General features: G+C 45.6%; 1 protein-coding gene across 1 annotated transcript in view; it reads right to left on the bottom strand.

The window, feature by feature from the left end:
* Positions 1-365: 365 nt before the first annotated feature.
* Positions 366-20008, bottom strand: part of LOC141095771 (glycoprotein-N-acetylgalactosamine 3-beta-galactosyltransferase 1-like) — a 43628-nt gene continuing 23985 nt past the window's right edge. Inside the window, exons 2-3 of the mRNA XM_073582074.1 lie at positions 15263-15930; positions 366-5024 (exon numbers count right to left, since the gene is read on the bottom strand). Of these exons, the coding sequence (XP_073438175.1) occupies positions 4842-5024; positions 15263-15930 (851 nt within the window). The 3' untranslated portion in view covers positions 366-4841. The remainder of the gene's footprint in view (positions 5025-15262; positions 15931-20008) is intronic.

Raw genomic sequence — 20008 nt, forward strand, 5'->3', positions numbered from 1 at the left:
CGGCAAAAGCTCTGTCTACTTTTTCAGAGATCCGGGACTGCCGTAAAGACGATCTTGCAATATTTCAAACAGTTTTAAGCCAAATTTCTGGTGAATCAAGGGCTGTAGTCTCTCAATTCCTCCAGATCTCAATCCTATCGATCATCTGTGGAATGAGCTAGAAAAAAAACAAGTCCAATCCACAGAGTAACGCACAGGATAGAAAGGATGTGATGTGACCAAGATGGCGCTGGTGGATCACGCAGGAGACTTCAGAGATCACGTGGAGTCCACGCATTGATGGGTCTGAGATGTTTGGGCAGCAGGGGTTGGAGACGTTATGGCGGATCGGTGTGCATGAAATGTCTAATAATCACAAGTTGCGGTGAATCGTTAAGACACAGGTTTTAATAATTCAAGTCATTACAATCAACCATCAAATCAATCCCCCCAAAAAAGTCACAAGGCTTCAATATAAACAGGATATAAAAATATAGACCTCCCTCGTTTTTCCTCCGCTGCACATTCCTCGTCGGGGCCCCATGAGATGTTGATGGTCGACCTTTGGACAAAGTTAATGATTAAAGGTAAAATGAGAGAGGAAAGCGCAGTCATTGCTGATGTGGAAACACGAGACGTCTGCTGAACATCTGTACGTGACGAGCTTCACCTTGTACCCAGCACTTTCCCCTAGTTGGAAAAATTGGGCTAGCTTTTTTTTGCAAAATGGAAGGCAGAAAAGAAAAAATTAAAAAGGCAATTGCGGAAGTGCCTGGAGGAGGGTGGTGTTACTGCAAAAATGCTAAATATTTGCTAATTGCATTAGCCTTAGGATTCATCATCTGCAGAGTCTGTGTACACCACGCAGCGGGAAATCTCCCGATGTGACCAACAGACGTAACCGGGGGGACGATGGATATATGACTACCGTCAGGGGCTTAAATATGACAGCACGAGACGGATGCCACTGGAGAAATATGTGAAACGTTCTAATTCTTCAATACTTTGTGAAAGACTCCGGGAAATGCACAAAAACTCCTACAGGAAGCTGAGATACAAAAAGCTGTTTGGAGCTACGCTGGTCACTCGTGGTGGACACGATGGGTTCTTTCCATCAATCAGCTCCATATATCTCAGCTAGCTATGAGAGGTACAAGAGCGGTAGGATCTGATCACAGGCAAAAAGCGCAATTCTTCAAAGTTTTCTATAAAGATTCCCTGTGGGTTTTTTTTTTTTTTTTTTTGAGTCCCTCAATCCTATAATGAAGTGCAGCAGACGATACAAGGTCTCATTTTTCCAGCCAAGTTGCCGGATCCGTAATAGCGTCATCATATAATCCGGAACACAACCGGTAGGCACTTTTGCGATATGACATCTCCAGTTCCTCAGGGTGGGTCATGAGATTTGGCCTTCAGAAAAGTATGATAAAAGAAGTGCGGTAAACACAGGCAACAAGTCACTAAGAGCGCAGAACTCGAGGGAAAGAGCCAACGTCTCCAGAAGGAACCGTCCCGACACCTCACCATCCATCACTGGTATCAGCCAATCTACAGACACAAGCACAGGACACCACATAGCGCGTGGCTGCCCCCTTACCCCACGTCGGTAGAGATATAAGAGCTCACTGTGCTAAGGGAAAGGGGTAGTAACCTCAATATAAGATCTGAAGTTTGGATAGGTGCCGTTACCTCGGAATAAAGAAGATCGGCGTCTGCGCATAGAGGTTCTACAACCAAACCCAATAACATCCATGGTAATGGGGGCATCCAAGCCTACACGGTCCTGCAAAAGGGCACAAAAGTTTTAGCATCCAATATGTCAATTAATGCATCAGAGGGGTTGAATCCTTACAGAAGAAATAGGAGTTTCCCTAACTTTGCTCCTATCTACAGGATAAGTGATAACTTGCTGATTACTGGGGTTCCACTAATTCTGAGGACGGGGCTCTGAAGTGCCCAGATTGAATGGCCGCTCTATTTATGGGACTGCGGGAAATGGCTGAAAGCTGTCCTACACCGCTCCATTTTAGGCACTAGTGGAACCCCCAGTGACCAGCAAGGCACCACTGTTGAGAACTTGCTAAGCTGGTACAACTCCATTAAGCTAATGTGGACCCCCAATTTGCCCATGTGCCTGTATTGTCCCCCATTAACAGGGTCCATCTGGAGACGTGACTTTTTTTTGTATATGACACTCAAGAATTATGATATTTCCATCATTAACACTAAACAATAATATACATTTTCTTTTTCTAGACTCTACAGCACATCCCGTCAGCCACTTATAAAACAATGCCCCCATTAGTCGTATTAGTCCGCAGGTACAATAAATAAAAAGAAATAAATAAATGATGGGTTACAATGAGATCTCCGGAAACAGTCTACAAAAAGATATCGTCTACATAAAAGTAATGGATCACAGGGGACAACAACGGGAAATAGAATGTTTGCTCTTTGGTTCAAGCGATTCAGTCCTTCAAGTGGCCTTGTCCAGTGGAGGGCGCTATAAAAACTATGGGGTAAAACTCGTGGCCTTCAAGAAAGCGGATCAATCAGCCACAATTCAGTCGCAATGTTCCACCTGAACGCTTTCAGACACTTTATGGCATCGACCTTCACTTACGGTATATTATTTATTTTACTAAATAAATGGAAGTTTTTTTGGGGGGTGGAGGAGGGTAGGAATGAAGGGGGGGGGGGGGAATTTTGCTATTTTCTACATCAGTTTTGCGGCAAAAAAAAAAAAAAAAATTATATATATATATATATATATATATATATATATATATATATATATATATATATATATATATATATATTAATGGCTTAAAGGGGTTTTCCCATAAATATAATTTACCCACGATAGGTGATAAATGTATGAAGGCTGGGAAGGGTCTGACTGCTAGCCCCCTGCCAATCTCAAAGACAAGGGTCTTGAGTGCCGTTGTAGTGAGCGTGCTTTATTTATGGTCTACAAAAGCACACACACACACCACAGTGGACACACATGCACACTCCCAGGATGGTCGCACATGCGCACAAAAAGGAATGATGCTATGAGAGCACCTGGGCACTACCATAGAAGGGAATGAAGCGGCAGTCAAACGTGCACGCTCCAGCAGAAGGGCATGGAACGGCGGTCAAACGTGCATGCTCCAGCGGAAAGGCATGGAACGGCGGTCACATATGCACGCTCTTGCGGAAGGGAATGGAACGGCGGTCACATATGCACGCTCTTGCGGAAGGGAATGGAACGGCGGTCACATATGCACGCTCTTGCGGAAGGGGATGGAACGGCGGTCACACGTGCGCGCTCTCATACCGTAGAAGGGAATGAATTGGTGGTAACCTGTGTACTGCCACACAAGGGAATGAAGTGGCAGTTACGCATGCATGCTCCAGCTCCTACAGAAAAAAAACATGGTGGGCACACATGCGCACTCCAATAGAAGGGAATGAAGTGGTGGTTGTGACACATATGCGCAATGCCACACCATTCACAATTGGGGGACCCATGTTCTCATCACTGGTGGGGGTCCCAGCAGTCAGACCCCAACCTCCTATTAGGAAGTAATAAATGCTGTTCGTAGGACAACCCCTTTAAAAGGGATCCTTTCATTAAAACCTCTCGGCCCCACTGTACTGTTGAGTGGGCCATCCTGTCCTACAGCTGCCCCCCCCCCACCCCGTGGGAAAGCACCAAAATATTAGAGCAAGGCAAGCAGTGGTGGAGTACACCAGAGCTCCTGGGGCGACATACTGATATATCACAGCTGCTGTCGAAAAGAAACAGCGCCCCGCCTGACCGTGTCTGGAATTGCAGCTCAACTCTTTTGTTCTAATTCTGCACAACCCCTTAAATAAGTAGCTTATTAAATAGGGGCTGAAAGCTAAAGTTGTGATAATTTACTTGCCCAAGACAAGAAAGCAAATGTTATGGTGTGCATGCAATGCTGCTTTTTTTTTCCAATGCAAACTCCCCGGCTGTCGGTGCAGCGTCGGCTGTTCCCACCAGAGCAGGGGTGGGGGGACATTTACACACTTGATTGTCAATAGGCTGATTAATAATGCAGTAGCGAGCGACGACCACAACACGCCGTGTCCTTATAGCTGCCGTATATATAAGTGCAGAAAACTTTAGTAGTCAGTAACGATATAATGAGACAAGGCCAACAGGCAAAAAAAAACAAAAAAACAAAACAAAAAACACAACACTTCATACTAAAGACTTTTGGGTAATGCAAAATACTCCGTGCCAACCACAACAACCTGAGGAGCCATAACGGGGTTGTCTTTTTTTTTTTTTTTTTACAATGCCTTTTTGTTAGAAACGTTCCTCTAAAATTACACAATCGCTGGGTGTCCTGCTGCTGCACCCGCGGTGATCAGTGACAGACTGGCGGCAAGTGCACGATTTCTCTGCAGCGCCGCCACTGGGGAAATAAAGTATTACACACCACCCAAGGAGATTACTAGACCGACAGGATCACCATGTGATTGGCATCATCCACAAGTCAATTTCCTAAAAACGAAAAAGTGGCTTGACGAATTCCTTTATAGAATAAATATCCTTTAAGACCATCGATTGCCCCACCGAAGTCTGGGGACGCAGGAGTCCAAAAATGGCTTTGAGTCGATTAGGATTGTCTGTTTTGTGAAAAAAAATAAAAGGCTTCCAGAAGGAGTGCAGGCGAAAGTCAAAATGGGTCTTCAATATTTAAGAACAAACCCTCTCACCACTTCGTCAAAGGAACATTGCACAGATTCCAAGAGCCGCCTTTACAGCGGGTGACGTAACCCTCCGATACGGTCACACAGGGGTTCACAATCAGCGTTTGGCTCCCTGGTGATCGTGGTCTCCATTACTCGGCTTTCACGTCTTTGTCCTTCACATTGCTTTGCTCTGGATCATTCTGGGAGTCCGGATTGTATCTGTATGAGTACCCGTAGGGACGGAGATGATTTACCAGGTATTCTAACTGGTACATAGTCGTGGAGTCCACATAATGAAAGGAAACAGCCAGGTCAGAGCAGCAGCCGGGACCCTGAAACACAAAAACACTCGAAGATCACTGCTTGCTGACATGGTACAGAAGTATTAACAGAGCTGGTGATAACCACTACCGAGATTTAAAGAAACTACATTTTACTTCATCCTTCCCAGGTCTATAAAGTACTGGCTCCAGGTTTCTCACTCTAAATCCTGTGGGTACAGATAGTACTGCCTCCCTGTTTTTACCTGTAAAACTTGTAGATATAGGTAGATCATTTGTAGGATGAAAACAGGGAGGCGGCACTATCTGTACCGACATCACATATACGTACGGCAACAAGGAGGCGGCACTATCTGTACCGGCATCACATATACGTACGGCAACAAGGAGGCGGCACTATCTGTACCGGCATCACATATACGTACGGCAACAAGGAGGCGGCACTATCTGTACCGGCATCAAATATACGTACGGCAACAAGGAGGCGGCACTATCTGTACCGGCATCACATATACGTACGGCAACAAGGAGGCGGCACTATCTGTACCGGCATCACATATACGTACGGCAACAAGGAGGCGGCACTATCTGTACTGACATCACATAAGTAGGGCAACAAGGAGGCGGCACTATCTGTACCGGCATCACATATAAGTAGGGCAACAAGGAGGCGGCACTATCTGTACCTACATCACATATAAGTAGGGCAACAAGGAGGCGGCACTATCTGTACCTACATCACATATACGTACGGCAACAAGGAGGCGGCACTATCTGTACCGGCATCAAATATACGTACGGCAACAAGGAGGCGGCACTATCTGTACCGGCATCAAATATACGTACGGCAACAAGGAGGCGGCACTATCTGTACCGGCATCAAATATACGTACGGCAACAAGGAGGCGGCACTATCTGTACCGGCATCACATATACGTACGGCAACAAGGAGGCGGCACTATCTGTACTGACATCACATAAGTAGGGCAACAAGGAGGCGGCACTATCTGTACCGGCATCACATATAAGTAGGGCAACAAGGAGGCGGCACTATCTGTACCTACATCACATATAAGTAGGGCAACAAGGAGGCGGCACTATCTGTACCTACATCACATATATGTACGGCAACAAGGAGGCGGCACTATCTGTACTGACATCACATATACGTACAGCAATAAGGGGCGGCATTATCTGTACTGACAACACATATACGTACAGCAATAAGGAGGCGGCACTATCTGTACTGACATCACATAAGTAGGGCAACAAGGAGGCGGCACTATCTGTACCTACATCACATATATGTACGGCAACAAGGAGGCGGCACTATCTGTACTGACATCACATATACGTACAGCAATAAGGGGCGGCATTATCTGTACTGACAACACATATACGTACAGCAATAAGGAGGCGGCACTATCTGTACTGACATCACATAAGTAGGGCAACAAGGAGGCGGCACTATCTGTACCTACATCACATATGTACGGCAACAAGGAGGCGGCATTATCTGTACTGGCATCACATATAAGTAGGGCAACAAGGATGTGGCACCATCTCTACCGATATCATATATACATACAGCAATAAGGAGGCGGCACTATCTGTAACGACATCATACACATGGAGAAATACTGGTACTTAGGTCATTTACAAGATAAAAACTGGGAAGACTAAGTAAAGATGGTACCCTTATGTTCTCCATGTAAGTGATGTAGATATTACTGCCTCCCTGTTTTTCTACGTTTATGATCTGCGCACAGATAGTACTACCCCCGTTTTTCTACATATAAATAATGTAGGTTCTGCCTCCCTGTGCAATCCTCTATATTAGGGGTGGGTAATTAATTTTCCCAAGGGGCCACATGAGAAACTGGCGCTGCTGTGAACGGCCGGAACCAGTCGGCTTAACTTAAAACGGGCGTTCTGAAATCAAAGGTGAATTTCATGCTAAATGTCAATCTAATTAATGTAATAATTTAATATCCTTTTCTAATATACTTCAATTAAAAATCCTCTAATGTACCCTCTCCAGTCTTTTTTTTTTTTAACCTTCTATGGCATTTTGTTTAAGAATCCCCTGTGCATCCTGGAATGCTCACATAGGACGTCATCAGGTGACAGGCTGTGGTCACTGCCGCAGCCTCTCTGCCCCCAACCCGAAACAAAGCGGCATCAGTGAGGTCTGTTTCAGTTACTGGGCTTGTTCCTGCTCTACTGATAATGTCTGTTGCAAATTCTGATGTATGCCCAGCATGAGCTCCCTGTGCTGTATGCCTCTGAATGCACAATGACAGTGCGCTCCTGCCAGTAAGAGTGCACTGTTAGTACAAGCTGTAAGGAGACAATGCAGTGACCAGGGACTAGCCCTGTTATTGCTTTATAGAAAACAGCTGATTGTATGGTTACATTTACATGTGTATAAAAAAAATATGGTTTTCATCCAGAAAAATAGACTTTTATCATCTGTACCTCTCCTGCACAGGACGTACAACAGCACAAAAGCACACAAGCTTGGTGCAAAGGAGAAGGTGAGGAGGCAGCAGATTGTACGGTGGGACAGCAGAAGAACAGTTTGGAGAGAACATATCCCATGTGAATGCTGTGTAGGAATACAAGTGTTCTCTGCTATCAGCCTGAACTGTGGCTGAGAATTCACTGCTCTCCCTGAACGTACACTGCGGTCTGAGAAAGCCGGGAGCGCTGGTGCCGTGACCCAATCAGCATGACAGACACTTAGTGCCGCCTCCTAGGGGTTATTTAATGCACTATCGGGCCCTACTTAGACGCTACTTGCCCATTATGTGTGCAGCAGATGGGTGTTGTAGTCCCTGTTTCTGACGATTCCGATAAAAATCAGAATGGTAGATCAGTCCCTCTCCGGCCGTGAGTGTCAGCGGGCTGGACAGAAACAGTCAGAGGACATGGCCCGCTCTGAATGATGGAGATACAGGTAGTTCTGCCACTTCCGGCTGCCGGGGCCATTAATATGCAACCAGGACATGTGCTACATTTACTAATTTAAGGGACCTGTGCAGGTGAATGGAGAATTCCCGAGAATAATCCAGGACAGGTGTCATTTACTCATTTACCATTACACGTCAGGACTACAGAGCCTTTATATAATGGAACGCGAGGAGACACCAAAACCGGAAAGACTGGCTCATCAGGAGGCATAAAAAAGTGCAATTAAAGTCTAAAAGGTGACGCCCTAAACGCAAAGTTTATACTTACATGTAGCGCAAATGGCCAGACAGCTCAAAACTCAATTCCCCACCCCTGATAATGATGACCTTATGGTGGTGGGGGGGGATAAGTACAACTCTGTGTTACCCGTGCACCGTAAAAAAAAAAAAAAAAAAATATTGCAGCAGCCTATTTACGGTGCAGATTTTTTGTGTATGCGTCATTTTGCTACTGCAATACATGGGTGATATCCAGTTGGAACATACTTTAAAATGTCTCCGGTCCACGAGAGGGTTTGTGCTATTCACTTAATAAAGTGGTTTTAAACAATAATTAAAAAAAAAAAAAAAAAAATATTGAAAGATACGCAAATTTTCTTTTGCACGTGCATTTGTCAAGCATTTTGCTCTATAAAAAAAAAAAACTCATTGACAAAAACTGAAGATATCTTTATAGCCATAGTATTCTGTGGTTTTTTTTTTTTAAAAAAAACCCCCACTATAAATAAAAGAAAAGTGCAAAAAAACAAATCAAAACATAACATAAGTGTTTAAGCAAAAATAAAATGGTTGGGGGGGGCGTGGCTATGCCGTGAGCGGGAGAGGACGCTGGCAAGGAGAGCTCCTCATTATCCTGTCGGATCCTGGACCTTGGACCCCTTCATGATGGCTTACCTAAAGCTGGCTGGACCCCCTTAGACATCGGGACCCCCCGGATATCCAGCGGCAGGTCGGGAGGCAGTTTCTGAGAGCGGGCGGCGGGGGAGACAGGAGCGGGCGGCTGATTCCCCACAAGGCGGCGGCCATCTTGGGTGCGCGGCTCAGCTGCTGAGAGCTGCAGCGTCGGCTCACATTGCTGCACCGCCGCCGGGCAGTGAAGAAACCGGCTGAAAATCTGAGGAAGCGCGCGGTGAGTGCCCTGAAAAAGTGAGCCCTGCGTGGTATCCCTCTATTATCCGCTCACTGCGCTGTCTCTACATTTTTGGGTCCAGCAGTCTGGCGGCATGGGTGGATGATATTAAGCATGGAGGTAGGGGGATTTCGGATCATAGCCCAGTTATTCTTAAGCTTAAATACGGGCCATCGACTAATAGGATAAGATGGAGGCTGAATCCTTTTAGGCTGAAATTGATAACATCCCCTAATAGAACGATAGATCAGTTACGTTGCTTCGTCTCGTCCCACCCTGAACACCGAAATATTAATGTATTTTGGGATGCTCTTAATGCCCATTTACGGGTTTGTCTATCCTCTACGATCTCTTACATTAAACGGGTGACATCGGAGGAGGATGGCGAGATGGAGCGACGTCTGAAAGATTCAGGGGCAGCCTATACAGTCATGGCCAAAAGTTTTGAGAATGACACAAATATTAATTTTTACAAAGTCTGCTGCTTCATTTTTTCTAATGGCAATTTGCATATACTCCAGAATGTTATAAAGAGTGATCAGCTTAACAGCAATTACTTGCAAAGTCAATATTTGCCTAGAAAATGAACTTTATCCCCCAAAACACATTTCAACATCATTGCAGCCCTGCCTTAAAAGGACCAGCTAACATCGTTTCAGTGATTGCTCCATTAACACAGGTGTGGGTGTTGATGAGGACAGGGCTGGAGATCAGTCTGTCATGATTAAGTAAGAATGACACCACTGGACACTTTAAAAGGAGGCTGGTGCTTGGCATCATTGTTTCTCTTCTGTTAACCATGGTTATCTCTAAAGAAACACGTGCAGTCATCATTGCACTGCACAAAAATGGCCTAACAGGGAAGAGTATTGCAGCTAGAAAGATTGCACCTCAGTCAACAATCTATCGCATCATCAAGAACTTCAAGGAGAGAGGTTCCCTTGTTGCCAAAAAGGCTCCAGGGCGCCCAAGAAAGACCAGCAAGCGCCAGGACCGTCTCTTAAAAGTGTTTCAGCTGCGGGATCAGGCTACCAGCAGTGCAGAGCTTGCTCAGGAATGGCAGCAGGCAGGTGTGAGTGCATCTGCACGCACTGTGAGGCGGAGACTCTTGGAGCAAGGCCTGGTCTCAAGAAGGGCAGCAAAAAGGCCACTTCTCTCCAGAAAAAACATCATGGACAGACTGATATTCTGCAAGAGGTACAGGGAGTGGACTGCTGAGGACTGGGGTAAAGTCATTTTCTCTGATGAATCCCCTTTTCGATTGTTTGGGACATCTGGAAAACTGCTTATTCGGAGAAGACGAGGTGAGCGCTACCACCAGTCTTGTCTCATGCCAACTGTCAAGCATCCTGAAACCATTCATGTGTGGGGTTGCTTCTCAGCCAAGGGAATGGGCTCTCTCTCAGTCTTGCCTAAAAACACCATGAATAAAGAATGGTACCAGAATGTCCTCCAAGAGCAACTTCTCCCAACCGTCCAAGAGCAGTTTGGCGATCAACAATGCCTTTTTCAACATGATGGAGCACCTTGCCATAAAGCAAAGGTGATAACTAAATGGCTCAGGGAACAAAACAGAGATTTTGGGACCATGGCCTGGAAACTCCCCAGATCTTAATCCCATTGAGAACATGTGGTCAATCATCAAGAAATGGGTGGACAAACAAAAACCTTCAAATTCAGACAAAATAAAAGCATTGATTTTGCAAGAATGGACTGCTATCAGTCAGGATTTGATCCAGAAGTTGATTGAGAGCATGCCAGGGAGAATTGCTGAGGTCCTGAAGAAGGGTCAACACTGCAAATATTGACTTGCTGCATTAACTCATTCTAACTGTCAATATAACCTTTTGTTACTCATAATATGATTGCAATTATATTTCTGTATGTGATAAAAACATCTGACAAACACACATAAAAACCAGAGGGCAGCAGATCATGTGAAAATATAATATTTGTGTCATTCTCAAAACTTTTGGCCATGACTGTATATCTGATCAAACTAACATTAATAGGGTGGAGTGGCTGACTGCTCAAAGATTATATGCTCAGTACACTGACAAGACGAAACAAATTATTTTTTGCCCGGCAGGCTTATTTTGAGATGGGGAATCAGGCAAGCAAATTTTTGGCTTACTTGGTACGACAGCATAATGCGACTAACACAATTCTACAGATTTGTGACTCGGGTGGTGCTTTGGTTTCCTCAACTGAGGAGATACTGAAATGCTTTTCTGACTATTATGGTTCACTATACAATTCTAAGACCGATGTGGATGGCCCGGAGTGTCTAAATTATTTGTCAGATAGGGAATTTTCTGTGCCAAGTCCTTCCCAACAGGCCTTTATGGATGCTGAGTTTACTCTGGAGGAGGTACAGGACGCCGTAACAGACATGGCCTCCGGGAAGGCCCCTGGGCCGGATGGATTTCCTGTGGAATTATATAGAAAATATCAGGATATACTGGCACCTCTTTTGTTGACAGTGTTTCGTGGGATCTGGGAGAGAGGATGCATGCCGGAGTCCTTTTATGAGGCCAATATAATAGTTCTTAAAAAGGAGGGGAAGGACCCTTTAGATTGTGGATCTTATAGGCCTACATCACTAGTAAATGTGGATTATAAAATTTTTACAAAAATTCTGGCCAAAAGAGTGAATTCTGTCATATTAGATCTTGTACACTCTGACCAAACGGGTTTTATGCCTGGCAAGAGCACCTCCATTAATATCAGACGAGTCCAGTCAGTGGTCCAATATAGCTCTCTGATAATGAATGGGCATTGGCGTCGCTGGATGCGGCCAAGGCCTTTGACTCTCTTGAATGGCCTTTTCTTCACGCATGGACAGAGCGGAGGAGACCCTGACAAAAGTCATCACCACTATAAATAAATTCAGCAAATATTCTGGCATATATATATATATATATATATATATATATATATATATATATATATATATATATTTTGGGAGAAATCGGCTTTGATGCCTCTTTCCCACGCTCCAATGCCACGACTTGAGACTCTCTCCTTACCGCCCATTGTAACCAGCTTTAAATATCTGGGTATTCATATCTCTAAGGGCAGTAAATTTGATCTGCAACTCAATATACAACCATTGCTTGAGACGGTCAAGGGTAAATTCGCAATCTGGGGTAAACTTCCACTGTCTGTAGCCGGACGTATTAATTTAATTCAAATGATATTACTCCCCAAGCTTAGCTACTTTCTTCAACATAGTGCGGTGGTGGTGTCCAAATCATTTTTTGCTAATCTGAATTCCCAAACCACATCCTTTATTTGGGGGAAAGCCAGGCCTAAACTTAAACTAACCACTCTACAGAGGCCCAAGAGGGGAGGGGGGGCAGCGTTACCCGATTTCTTCTTATATTATTTGGCTGGACAGACCAAGGCCATAGGTACGTGGATGCCTGGAGGTCATCTCCCAAATTCTGAGAGTCATCTACTTCATGCCGCATGGATTAGTTGCTCGCTGGGTTTTTTGGAAATGAGGAAAAGAAATGTCTCGAGACTGCTACCTCTGTTTCGTCTGGCACGATCGATATGGAGACAGATTAATGGGGTGGTTGGATTTGGGGATATTATACCTGAAATGCCCCTGTGGAATAATGACTACCTCCCGGTGCTACTTGAACATCCATCTGCCGAGTTCTGGGCTCAGTATAGTGTCTCTACGATAGGTGATTTATACGATCATGGAACTTTGGTGTCCTTTGCGCAATTACAAATTAATCGTAATGTCCCGAGATCCCAGTTTTTCCGTTATTTACAACTGAGGTCAGCTTTTCAGTCGCACATGAGATGTATGGGTATAGATAATGCCATTTCATCTCTACCCTTGATAGGGATCCTCAAATCACAGGGCCCTCAAGGCCTCATCTCCTCTCTCTATACATATATGTTGTCAGTGGGGACAGAATGTGCCTTAGATTCCGTTAAAAAGAAATGGGAGAGGCTCATCCCGGATACACAGGGTGAGGAATGGGAAGAAATCCTGCAGTCGCCAATCTGGGTATCTCCCTCTGCCAACAACAGGATGATACAATTATATATTATAAATCAATCATATTTTACTCCAATTCGACTCTTTAAGATGGGCCGATACCAGTCATCGGAATGTTTGAGATGTCACTCAATAGATGCAGACTTTATCCATATGATCTGGTGCTGTCCTGTGGAGGGAGGTGACATCATTATTAACTTCTTTAGTACAAACCCCCGTTCCCCTTGAGCCACTGATCTGTCTGATTGGAGTGTGGGATGAGGAGGCATGGGGTCATTATGTTGGGATTTTTCTACGGGAGACACTGCTTATGGCACGGAAGGTACTAGCACTACGGTGGATGGGGGGGGGGGGGTTCACCTCCTTCTCTTGGGTCCTGGATCACTTTGGTAAATTCAATTATCCCATATGAACGTATGCTGTATCAAAATAGAGGGTGCCCAGGTAAATTCGATAAGATTTGGGAGAGGTGGAACTCCTCTCACCTTACAGTGCGGAGATGTCGCACAGTAAACAGCTCATTATGTGGAAGTAGGCTGCGGAATAGTTTTATGATTTTGTAGACGTAGGTAGGGTTTAGAAGCTAGGCAGGGTTCATTATTGGTATAATAACACAACGCTATTGTGATTCAATTGGTATTAATGTTTTGCTTTATTTATATACAACTGATGCACACATTATGCTTCACATTTTCATGTTCTGTGCATATGTATGCTTTGTATCAAGCTGAACATCATATACTAAATGTGTGTATTGTATAACTGCATATGGTTTAATAAACGAATTTAAAAAATAAAAAAAAATAAAATGCTTGCCACAAATACTAAGAAAAGAAAAAACAAAAATCTCACGCAATTACGTGTGCAGTAAAAGAGTAAAAACAGCCAGACTCCAGGTCAGTAGTGTGAGAGATGCATTTATTTTACTATTTTATGGTCTTTTAAAGAATTTTTTTTAATTTTCAAAAAAAAATAATTAAATTTGGTTCTTGTCGATATTTCCATTTTTATTTTCCTTCCGCAGTTCACTGTACTCATTAATTTTATATTTAGATAGCGCAGACTTTTTATGGATGCAGACATACCGAGTATGCTAACTTTACTTATTTTTTTTTTTAATATTTTTACAAACATTTTATTTTTCCTCCTTTCTTAACGTCCATAAGGGGAATTAAATCTGTGGTCGCTTGTACTATATACTACAATGTTATAATATAGCAGTATACGGTCCTAACCACGGTTTCCTATGAAGTCCAGGTTATGGCTGGGCTTCACAGGAATACTGATATGGCAAAGGAGAGCCCTTCTGGAGACCCCTGGCTACCATGGCAGCTACCCGTCGGCACCCCGCGTCCACTCTGTGGGGGTCGAGGGCCGATGGAGTCCTTGGAATGGATGCTCGGGCAGGACTGCGCAGCTCAGGCGAGCTGTCACTGATTGGAGCCGGCCGTGTGGAGTGGGCGCAGCTCCTGAGCCTGCTCCCTACACCCCAAATGGCTCCATGACATCTGTCATTGAGAATTAAGGAGTTAAAAAAAACGAAGTTACACTACCCCCTATCCAGTTTTCAACCCACACACTCTACCAAGAGGACAAAAGCCAGGGCTGCACTATGTGAGGCATGGACTCCTTGCTAGCCAAGCCCAGATGTTTGCATTACTCACAGATTAGTTCCAGTTAAGGTACTGTCACACTTAGCGATGTATCAGCGATCCCGACCAGCGATATGACGCGGTCAGGATCGCTGGTACCGCTAAGTGGTCGCTAGTGAGCTGCCACATAGGCAGATCTCACTAGCGACATCACTGGGGACGGGGATCGCTACTTACCTGTCACACCAGGCGATCCTGCGTCCTCCCGCCGGGCTCCACGCGTCGCTCTTCTTCACAGCAGGAAGCGTCGCAGGAAGCTGACGACGAGAAACAGTCCTGAACGTTCTCGCGCGATCAGCGATTACCAGCGGGGGAGACGGTCGTAGGTAAGTATCACACACAGAGATATCGCTAGCAATATCGCTATAACTTCACAAGTTATAGCGATATTGCTAGCGATATCTCTTAGTGTGACATGCCCTTTACTTAAAGGTGAAAATCATCTGTTAACCTTTATCTTCACAAAGCCGTGAACAGGAAGGAGCTTACACAACTAGGCGGCACAATACACATCTTACCTCGATGGCAGGATAATAGTTGTAATTCCAATACCAGAAAGTCTTTGGCAAATATCCCTGAATGAGATGATGCTCTGGGACGAACGGGTGGAAGGTCTCCTTCCCGCTGGTGTCCCTGGAATCTCCAGCCTTGACGTTAATGTTCTCCATGCACTTCCCAAGCGCCAGGTCCTCCACAGACGAACTGTGTGTACACTTCTCTTCCTTGAAAGCGTTCACGAACCTTATTAAGGCCTCCTTGCTGAGGACGTAGCCGGCCCCTCCACTCATGTAGCCCTGTTTGACGTAAGGCTTGAACCTCCGACCAAAATAAATGGGCTCCTCCGGGCTATGCTTTGATAAAAGCCACCGCAGGTTGTCCACCACCACATACGTGTCGTCGTCCGCTTTCATGAACCAGTCGGCTTCATCCAGGTGGTGGTCGTGCACATACTGGAAGGCCTTGATGGTTTTCCAATAAAGTTGGTCCCGGCCCTCCTTGGTGTCCAGCCCCACAGTGGGGAAGTCTTTATTTTCTTCGGAGCTCATGTATAAGACTTCATTGCACCTCTGTGCCCACGTGGCCTTCACGTGTTTGGTCTTCTTGTCCAGGTTTTGTGGACCAGTCATGACCCAGCACAGGATCCTCACATTTTTGTAGAGGTCTTCTGAAACATGGACGTCCTCATCTGAAGGAGACAGACAGAGATGTTTAGAAACTACACTATAGTTACCATAAGTGGTCTCCAGCCTGCGGGTGTCCAGCGGTTGCAGAACTACAAATCCCAGCTGTGGCTGTCAAGCAATTATAGGAGTTGTAATTTTGTAAGAGGTGGAGAGTTTCAGGTTGGTGATCACAGCTGTAGACCAGAGATTGTTTTTTAAAGGAGACAAAGCGTCTGTCGCTCCGGAGGACCCGTCCTGTACTACACAGACAGCTAATTGATATCTATGGACACTTCTTAGGGGGGCACCTGGTGTTTGAGGGCCATGGCAGCCACAAGGAGGGGTCAGGTGCCTAGGGGTGACAGCAGCCACAAGGGAACGGTGCCAAAATGTGTACCTGGGGGCGATGGCACCCACCTGGGGGGGGGGGGGGGTTCTGGTGTCCAAAGGGGGCGCCTGCAGCCACCAGGAAGGGGGTGGGGGTCCCAGGTGTCTAGGGGCAATGGCAACCATTGGGGGGGGGGGACAAGTTCTGGGTGGCGACAGCAGCCACCGGGGTATGTGGTGGGGGGGGCGCTGTTGTCTTGGGGCGACGGCAGCCAAAAGGGTAGGTGGGGTGGGCCTTGTGTGACAGTGTTAATGTCCCTCATGGAGAGGAAATGGCAAATACCCCCATCCATCTATACTAATAAGGTTGAGGGGTTGTACTTCAGTTCGTCAGATGAAAACAGGGATTTGGGGTCCCCTCAGTATTCCTAACATTGAACGATGTATCCAATACATAAATAATAATTAGCGGATCAGCGGACGCGAAACTACATCATTCCCAAGAACGTGGTCCTGAAGTGGCCCATAGGAATGGGGCAGTGCCAATGCCTGGACGCCTCCGCTCCATTCATTCTCTATGGTACTGCTGAAGATCGTGCAGAGTTCCACCTTTTCTGGAAGTCCCACAGAGAACGAATGGAGCAGAGACATGAATGTGGCAATTTTCCCTCCACCAACCAAAAAGTGAAATTTACAAGATTTGGCAGTCGTTGGGTGCTAATGGCTATCAAGGTCACCAGGGGCCTGCTGACGGACCCCATCTACAATGTTAGTACTCCTATACCAAAGTTTTACAAGGTAATGTATAACTGATCGCAGTTTCAAGGCCCCTAAGGAAAAAAAGAAAAAAAAAAAAAAAAACATACATAAGTCACCCCTCTTCTCCCAAACCTTAAACAGCCAAGTCTTAAAAACAAAAAAACACCAACATATTTAGTATCACCATGATAATAAAAGAGCAAAATAGCTATCCAATCTGGTGAATGGCAAAATTTAAAATATATATTAAATTTAGAGATGTCAGAATCGCATGTTGTCATCTTTGGTCATGTTATCTCCTTAAAAAAAAACCGCTCCATTGTCTGAAAAAATAAACAATGTATTTCGGAATATACAGAATGCAGATATTTTGCCTAAAGGTTTATTTTGTTACTGTTGGTAACACCCCTATATACTTGGTATCATCATAACAGGACGGACTCACAGTTACCGGGCCAAAGTGAACTTTACAAAAACAAGACTCCCAAACAAAGTGGCTGCTCTCAGGGGTTACAAAGGTCGGACCCCGCTCCAGACCATAAACAGGCGCCATAGCCCAGCAGACCGCCTGCGCACGCTGCTGCCTCTGTGGGTCTTCGGCAGGTGATCTGGATTTTCTGGTTGAACACTTGGCGGTAACCTGAGGATCAGGGTGTGGACTCAATATCTCTGCTGCTCTGGAATAACAAATCCCCGGGGTGTCGACTGCTAAATGTCACCATTGTTCCCCGTGTGTGCCGGCGTCTTCATCCATCTGGAGGATGGTGACCGGTGTGTGTGACGGGTGCTGCACCGGGAGCAGCACCTCATTCACGGACCTTCAATGTCTCACTACTTTCAAGATCTCTGATTGCTGTCAGTGAATGGGGAAAAAATAACTTGTTATTAGAGGGGGATTAATCGGGTTCTGTATTTAAGATTAGAGCCCGATGAGATGGATGCGGTGTGACATGACATGGGGGCAGCCGTGGACGGCCAGGGAGGGGGACGCTGTTTGCAGCTGCTCTCGGATCTAGCGCTCGGTCCCCCTTCTATGACATCCATATATCGCGCCGTATGTGCAGGAAAGGGCCTCTGTTTGCAGCAGCTCGCTGCTCGGGCTAATGGCAGCAGTATTGGTTGGGGACCCCCATTATATACCCAAATAGATTTGCCATGCCTCAGCCCGATTGAAGAAGAATCACAGGAGGAAAAGTCTGAAGAGCCAAAAAGTGGCATCTCCCACCCTGATGTGGGGTCCGGACGCTCCCTGGCAGATAACCTGTAAATGCACAGAGTTGGCATTTCCCACAATGGTGGAGGGAGGTTTGAGGAACAGGACACTTAGTGGTGTAAAGGGGGTCTCCACCGAACGGTGTCTACAGCCATGCGGATAATACAGAGGAAAAGGAAGATGTCGCCCCATTATCTGCTCTGGGGTCAGCGCTACGGAAGCCTCAAGATGCAGCACAGAGGCATCAGCGACAAACTGCCCAGGGAATATCCATAGCAAAGGGGGTATATATGTATATAGTGGGGGGCACATACTGGGAGAGTATATATATATATATATATATATATATATATATATATATATACACACACACACACACTGGGGGGTATATACGTATGTACGAGCAGTGGAGATAGCAGCGCAATATGTGAATGAATGCCATAGACTGCGAGAAAGAGAACTCTGATATGCCATGGACTTCTATGGCACCCACCCTGGATATGCCCCAATCCCCCATCCACCTTCCCTATGCCATGGACTTCTATAGCCCCAACCTGGATCTGCCCCATCCACCTTTCCTACAGCCCCTTCCCAACATCCCTACAGTCCCTATCCCTATTCCCTTCTGTACACCTGCTTTGGCAAAACTAATGTGTATTTAGTCCTGCCAATAAAGCTTCTTTGAATCATACATTGGGGGGGCACATATACAGTATGTACATACAGGGGGGGAGAACACTGGGGGGGTATATATATGTACATACAGGGGGGCACACACTGGGGGGGTATATATGTATATAGCGGGGGCACATACTGGGAGAGTATATATATATATACACTCACTGGCCACTTTATTAGGTACACCTGTCCAACTGTGTGTTAAGACTTAATTTCTAATCAGCCAATCACATGGCGGCAACTCAGTGCATTTAGGCATGTAGACATGGTCAAGACAATCTCCTGCAGTTCAAACCGAGCATCAGTATGGGGAAGAAAGGTGATTTGAGTGCCTTTGAACGTGGCATGATTGTTGGTGCCAGAAGGGCTGGTCTGAGAATTTCAGAAACTGCTGATCTACTGGGATTTTCACGCACAACCATCTCTAGGGTTTACAGAGAATGGTCCGAAAAAGAAAAAAAATCCAGTGAGCGGCAGTTCTGTGGCCGGAAATGCCATGTTGATGCCAGAGGTCAGAGAATGGGCAGACTGGTTCGAGCTGATAGAAAGGCAACAGTGACTCAAATTGCCACCCGTTACAACCAAGGTAGGCAGAAGAGCATCTCTGAACGCACAGTGCGTCGAACTTTGAGGCAGATGGGCTACAGCAGCAGAAGACCACACTGGGTACCACTCCTCTCAGCTAAGAACAGGAAACTGAGGCTACAATTTGCACAAGCTCATCGAAATTGGACAGTAGAAGATTGGAAAAACGTTGCCTGGTCTGATGAGTCTCGATTTCTGCTGCGACATTCGGATGGTAGGGTCAGAATTTGGCGCAAACAACATGAAAGCATGGATCCATCCTGCCTTGTATCAACGGTTCAGGCTGGTGGTGGTGGTGTCATGGTGTGGGGAATTTTTTCTGGGCACTCTTTGGGCCCCTTGGTACCAATTGAGCATCGTTGCAACGCCACAGCCTACCTGAGTATTGTTGCTGACCATGTCCATCCCTTTATGACCACAATGTACCCAACATCTGATGGCTACTTTCAGCAGGATAATGCGCCATGTCATAAAGCTCGAATCATCTCAGATTGGTTTCTTGAACATGACAATGAGTTTACTGTACTCAAATGGCCTCC

Source organism: Dendrobates tinctorius, unplaced genomic scaffold (genome assembly GCF_039654945.1).
Source record: "Dendrobates tinctorius isolate UK_male_01 unplaced genomic scaffold, ASM3965494v1 ptg000070l, whole genome shotgun sequence".
NCBI lineage: Eukaryota > Metazoa > Chordata > Amphibia > Anura > Dendrobatidae > Dendrobates > Dendrobates tinctorius.